Below are 7,240 nucleotides of genomic sequence, written 5' to 3' on the forward strand. Positions count from 1 at the left end.
GGCACCCAAACAAAACAAAAAACAGCGTTGTAATCCTGAGGTAATACAATAGATAGTTCAGATCTCGAGAAAAAGGCTGAAATTACTCAAGGTAAAATGGCATTTAATCAAATGAATGGATGTATGACTTTGTAGACTAGAGGTTCCATATTAAGCAGACATGCATCATCAACATTTAATTGTTATCCGTTTTGCCTGATAACAAGTAGCTTAGGTCTACTTTTCAGCCTTTTTTTCCTCGAGATCTGGAAAATCCGCGTTGTTATCCCAAAATAACGCGACAAATAAGACGAGTTCTTGAGAAAACAACCAACATTCTCTGTACAAAATAAAATGTTCTCAGAGTTTTTATATATTTTTTTTACCGTGGCCGTACATACTCCGATACAGCAGGGGGCAGTGTGCAGTGACAACAGAAGTTTCCGTTTACTTAAGTGTACTGCTGTGCCTCTGTTACCAAACAGAGGGAGTGAGGTGCTGTAGGTTAGTGTGTTTGAAGAAGCAGACACCTGCCGGACAGACAGACTCCACGTTGCCTTCACGGTCCGCAGGATGAGCAGCGTCCGGACCATCATCAGCTCCTCCGCGATGGTCGCCTGTATGGCGCTCGGCTACGGCATGTGGACGATGATTTCACCGGGAGAGGAACGACGGAAAGAGCTGATCAAGGTGAGTCGGCTGAATGACGACCCCGTCACAAAACTCACGTTAAAGGTGCTAATCTGAACTGATCCAAGTGAAGTGTGTAACGTTATAAATCTAAACTAGTGCAGATGTAGTGCCTGCTGTACTTGTCAGGGCGTGAAGTGTGAGCTGGAGTCACTGTTTTCTGCAGAATGAATGAAAAGTTAGTAGACATTACAATGAACATTATATTGAACAGTAATTGTCAGGCTCCTCATGTGTCCTTCAGATGCAACACCTGCTCATATGGGTGATATAAAGATGACAAGTATTAAACATTAAACAAATGTTCATTTGTTGTAGTTGACCCAGATCAGCCTGTTTACCTGCTGTTACTGTAACACTCCTGTAGGTGGCAGCAGAGGAATGTTTATGAATTACCACATGGGCCTAATAGAGCAATTATACAGTTATTATTCCATGACATCTATCTTTAATTCAAAAAGACGTACAGAATCCCCTCTAATTTTGGTACTACTGTAGATCATGGTGTTATAGAGCAGTGCTTCTCAACTGGTGGGTCGGGACCCAAAAGTGGGTCGCAGAGCACATGTTTTCTACAGTCTGAGGTCCAAGCTGACATCTGTCATCAAATAAATCTCATTGGTTAAAAAATGTCAGAAATTTGGGTCGTGAAAGTTCATGAAGGAGTTGGTGGAGGGTCTTCAGGTTCGACCAGTTGAGAGCCACAGTTATAGAGAATTAATGATAGTTTGTAGGGCTGGGATATTCATTTAGTTCTAAATTCAATTATGATTTTAGTTTCCCACACTCATGAAAACAAGATAATTCAGATTAAACGATATATCCATCTTTTGACATCAAACATTTCACATTTGTACCGTTAGTTGTTTTTTTTAAATCTGTAACGAGTTCCTTTTTCTGTGGTCAAGTTAATGAAATGTTCTGTAAATACTGTACCAGAAGGTCTTTACTTTACAGAAGCTAAGGTTCAGCACGTAAACTACTCTGGCTCAAGTTTTTTGGAAAAGTCTAACAAATTATTATTGCTGAATTGGAAATAATGGAATTTCAACACGACCCATGTACAGAGGCTATAGTCCTTGTCGCAGCGGTCATGGGTTCAAATCTGACCTCGTCTCTTTGCTGCATGTCGTCCCCCACCCGCTCCCCCTAAATGTCCTGTTTCTCTTTAGTTGTCCTGTCCTGCTAGTGGTTAAAGTGTATATATATATATGCATCCTGAAAGAGAGATTTTAAAGGTCAAAGTTCAACGAAATACAGATATGAACTCTTTTATTAACGGAATAAATGAAAACCATTAAAGACGCTTCCATTGCATAAAAAGTGTACCTGTAGTTTTTTTTTTTGAGGTTCAGGAAAATAAGGAGATTCTTCACATGTCATCTTTCTTGTAAGATTGAATTATTAAATCGTTTTTTTCTTTTGTGGATCGGATATTGTTTCATGCCATGTCTCTGTCCTTCAGAATCTGCCTGAGGCCAACCCGATGAGGATGGAGGAGACGAGGAAGAGGAATGCTCTGGTGATGCAGGCTCTGAAGGAGGCGGCTGAAACTGACGACAACATAGCCAGAGGACTCCGATCGAAATAGATGGACTCGGACCGGGGACCTGTCTGTCTGCATGGAGTGACAGCTGCTGGGCTAAAACGTGTTGAAATAAACATGGACATTATATTGTTCTATTCTGTAAGCTGTAATCGCTTTAATGTATGGGACAACAATTTACTGCAGAATGTTTTAAGCTGTTTATTAAAACTCAATGAAAACAACGACATCTTTTCAGTCTTACTCAAAGCAGAGTGATATTCAGGAAGACGTATTAGTTTCACTAGCATGCATTTCTGTACATAATGGAATTTAATATAGCCATGGTGTCAGAAGCAAATGATGAAGTGCCTTAACTCTGCAATTCTTCCTATGTCCAGCAGGGGGCGCTGCAGAGTCTTTCATAATATGGTCCTACTTCCCACTAGATTTGGTCCTTTAGTAAACATTTGCCTAATGAGTTTATGGTCTCAATTTGTAGTTTCAAGTCTTCTTCAGAACAGCATCATGTTCATTTGGTAAAGGTCCTGATTAGAGTCAAACTGACCAGAAAGCAGGGGAGGTGTTAAGACTTTGACAAAATGCTACCATGGCAACCTAAAAAAGTGTCTTGTTTAGTGCTCAGATGTACTAAAAGAAGCTCTGGAGAAATGGTTGTTCATGTTTTCAGTAAGAACATTTTGTCCAGGAAAATGACCATATTTGGACAAGAGAGTGGAGCTGGAGATGAGCGAGGGTTTCCCTCCCAAAAACCAGTGGTGGATATCAAGGTGGCTATGCCAACTTCTTACAGCCTCAGGCATATAAAACAGAAATTTTACTTAAGTAGAGTATGGAATAAAATATTCCATAGGGCTCAGGCACCAAGACTGTAAGGACCCTATCCTCCAGGATTATTATTATCGCTATTTTAGGTCTTACGTTGGACTTATGGGTATCTGAACGTGTTCAAGAAGTCATGAAACTTGAAGCTTGCATCAGGCCAGGTAAAAAAAAAAAATTGGATCCAATGCAGGAGTACAAAAAAGTGCAGTTCTGCTAATGTGACACTTGAGGCTCTCTCTGAAAGCCCTGAAGTCCCCATCAACCTTTGTAAAATGTCTATCTTAATGACAAAAATAAAAATGTTTTTTTTCTTCTGATTAGCAAATTTCTATATCAGCACACACTACGCAGGGGTAATTTATTTTTCTAACTCACCTGATTTGATGATATTAAGACTAAGAGTTATTCATGATGAGGGGCGTTGCCCGACTTGACTGACAGGTGGAAGTATTGTAGCTCTTTATCAGGAGGCTTAATGCCCGCCTCAGCTCCACCTCTGTCTGTTTCTAGATCCATCTAAAGTTAGAGTCAGCATCTCCAATATGAGTGACTGATTGGTTGATATCTTTATTTCCAACATGTTAACAAAAAATATTGCAACCGCCCTTGATGAGCTTCATAACGACTCCTCAGAAACCAATGAGTGACATCACTGAGACTACATCCATGTTTTATACACTCTGTCTCCAACATGGCTGTGACAGATGGCTCCCCCTAACAGTTTCATAGTTCTCCTTTGATAAACTCATTGGCACGTAATGGCTGCTTAAAAGAGTCAGATCACCTTTGAATGTATCAACACTAGAGAGTCAGTAGGCCCTCAACTTTAAGGGAATCAACAACAGGAGCCTTGAAGGACATGTGAGGAGTTTTCATCTGATTATGCAAAAGACTGATCATTAATACTGATGATAAGACTGATTATTTCAATAGAGTTCATTTTAGTAACAGTACGCCCTAACGTGGGGTATGAGTAGAACACGTGCCGATTAACCACACACTGCAGAAACAGCCTGAAGATTCATTGGGAGTTGCATGTTAGATATTTAAAATAAAGAAGGATTAGATTTTTTGGTTAAAAAAAAGTGTAATGGAAATGGTGGGCAAAGGAAAAAGAGGTTGTTTTTCCACAGGGAGGTGTATAATCCACATAAACCAAAAATTCCTTACAGGAGCTTTAACCCATAAATGTCCACAGTGGAATATTATGATTTCCTTCACACAATTATAGTAGCAATTTATTGAGCTAAAAACTAACCTGTTTAATTTTGGAAATCGGTGAAGGTATGGGGCCACAGTGCCCATTTTTCTTAAACAACAATTTGTAGTTGTTGGTCTCAAGGGGGTAGCAGGGGTTTTGCAATGCAAACACACAGACACCCACTAACATAGACACACACACAAACTCTTAGAGTGAGAGAATAACTCTGAATATGGCAGGCGGATGGTTTCTTAATCATTGTACATGTTCGTTTGCAAACATCTTTGTTTTTTAAAATGCATGTACAAGAGTTGTTTTCCACTTTTCTGGCATTATGCAAAGTTGGTCACAATCAGCGTGAAGTGAACTTTAAAAGTACAATATATTACAACAACTTTTTCAAAATGTAGTACAATTGCTGGCAGTGTTAGTATCAGTATTAGATGTAGTAGAAGCATCAATTGTGTGTGTCTGCCTGTTTATATGTGTTTGTGTTTTATATGTATGTGGTTAAGACATTAAGAAGGGCTTTTGCTAAGGAGTCCCTTGACTCCTATTGGCCCACTAGCTTGTCATCCTAGAAATACATTTAAGTGTATGGTAGCTCAGACTGACTTTGCAGCTACATTTAGCTTAATAATTAGGGCCCGAGCATGAACCGTGCGAGGACCCTCTTGAAACCCTAGCGATTATTATTATTTTTATTATTGTCGTTTTTATTGTTCCGCCACTTTGCGGCCACTTTTGAGGGCCTGAGCGTGCCCGAAAACTCACCAAACTTTCCACAGTCATCAGGTCTCGCGAAAAATTTGATATTCTGGTGGTTTTGTAAACGCAGTTCGCAAAATGGCTCAGTGGCGCCCCCTTGAACTTTTCAAAATGGCCTCCCCATAAAGGCTTTTTTCACGTACACTCACGAAAATTGGTATGCATATTAAGCTTGTCGGGACGGACTAAAAATCCTCTTGCAGCGTTTCAAAAAACACGACAGGAAGTCCACAAATTAAAGTTGAATTTCACGATAATGGCCCAAAATTGCTCAAAATCGCCGATTTCAGCCTTCCTATTTCAACGCACTTGTCTGAGGGTGCTCATCCGATCGGCGCAAACTCAGTGTCAGTGCGTTCTACACAGGCTCAACATATCTCGTTGTGCGCTGCACGTTATTTTGTCAAAGGGCATTTTAAGTTTTTTGAGCGTTTTGGCAAGTTGCCAAAAAAGTAAATGCTTATATCTCTGCCATCTAGTGTTCAATCATATTAAAATTTCTCATGCATGATACGGGACTCGCCCTGAACACATCCATGATTTACATTTTTTGATTAGTCACAGCGCCACCTGTTGACAACAGGAAGTTACTGCTTCTCAATTAGCATTAGCCATTGCTACACGGTAGCTCATTTTCCCCTCAAAATTGGTGTGGACCATGCTAACACCTTGGCCATACAAGACTTTCAAGGTCAAACGCCTACGTCCAACGCTGTCGCCATACGGACGCGTCGCTCGCCATCAAACAGGAAGTCGTTTTTTCACGGACTTAACATAGTTGTACTGTCCCGAAACTTCATACATATAATCCTGGTAGTAAAGTCAAACATCTTATACCGTTTAAGTGAGTGGGCGTGGCTTAATGGCTCAGTGGCGCCCCCTACAATATTTCAAACATTCAGCAGCATGTTGAACCTACAATTCAGAATTTTACTATGCATTTCCAACATGACAAAACCTACAAAAAAGCCTCTTCAACCCACGCCCAAAACTCAACAGGAAGTCCACAAATCACATCGCCATCAAACAGGAAGTGGCTGTAACTCTTATATACTTTGTCTGATCTTCTTGAAATTACATAGGTATGATCAGGGTTGGCCTCTGAACACAGTGACACAAAACAATAATAAAGTTTAACCATAGCACCCCCTAATGCAAGGACTAAGTACTACATCGTACATACTTTCTCCAATCTGCTTAAAATTTCACAGGTATGATCAGGGTTGGCCTCTGAACACATTGACATAACAATAGTCAACTTTAACCATAGCACCCCCTACTGCAAGGACTAAGTACTACCTCCCATATAAAATCTCACATTTTATTCAATTTTCACTTGAATCATCTCAGTACTGGCCTGATCACATCTAACCTAATACAATTGGGCCACTGACATAGCGCTCCATACTGGAAAGACACTGTACTACATCTCATATACTTGGTCTGATCTGCTCCAATTTTCACAGGTATAATCAGGGTTGGCTTCTGAACACCATCCCAAAACAATAATAAAGTTTAACCATAGCGCCCCCTACTGCAAAGTATAAGTACTTTCTCCCATATACAATGTCAGATTTGCTCAAAATTTCACATGAACAATGTCAGTACTGGCCTGATCACATCTAACCTAAAACAATTATTCCATTAACATAGCGCTCCCTACTGGAAAGAGTCGGTACTGCATCTCAGATACTTTTTCTGATCTGCTTCAAATTTCACAGGTATGATCAGGGTTGGCCTCTGAACACATTGACATAACAATAGTCAACTTCAACCATAGCACCCCCTACAGCAAAGAGTAAGTACTACATTCTATATACAATGCTCAATTTCCTCCAAATGTCATAGCTATCATGACAGTGCCAGCCTGAACTGCTCTACGTCAAAATTGTATGTGATCTTCATTACGTTGCCTCGTTCAGCATACCATAATATCACTTTTACACAAATCGGACTGCACGGCCTGCTGCTTTGCCATGTTCCGCTGCTCTCCCGTGGTCGCGACACACCCCGACATGCACAGGGGTGCGAGGGCCCTTCATCACCGCTTGCGGTTTTAATTTGCTTTTCTTTTTTTAAACTAATATTATTCATTCTTTACTGATTATCTAGTCTTTAAGTCCACAAGAGCTTTTGAACATGCAAGCACAAGATTGATTATTTACACAAGATTTTTCTTTTGTAAAAACCAAATAACCTGACTGCTCTTGTGTCTAGCTAATAAAAATGAG

General features: G+C 40.2%; 1 protein-coding gene across 1 annotated transcript; it reads left to right on the plus strand.

Annotated features, from left to right (window-relative positions):
- Positions 1–429: 429 nt before the first annotated feature.
- LOC132973852 (ubiquinol-cytochrome-c reductase complex assembly factor 3) lies at positions 430–2,437 on the plus strand. The gene is made up of 2 exons (XM_061037483.1): positions 430–669; positions 2,135–2,437. The coding sequence occupies exons 1-2, from the start codon at positions 553–555 to the stop codon at positions 2,258–2,260; spliced, it is 243 nt and encodes an 80-aa protein (XP_060893466.1). The 5' UTR covers positions 430–552; the 3' UTR covers positions 2,261–2,437.
- Positions 2,438–7,240: the final 4,803 nt, after the last annotated feature.

This window comes from Labrus mixtus, chromosome 5 (assembly GCF_963584025.1).
Source record: "Labrus mixtus chromosome 5, fLabMix1.1, whole genome shotgun sequence".
Lineage (NCBI taxonomy): Eukaryota > Metazoa > Chordata > Actinopteri > Labriformes > Labridae > Labrus > Labrus mixtus.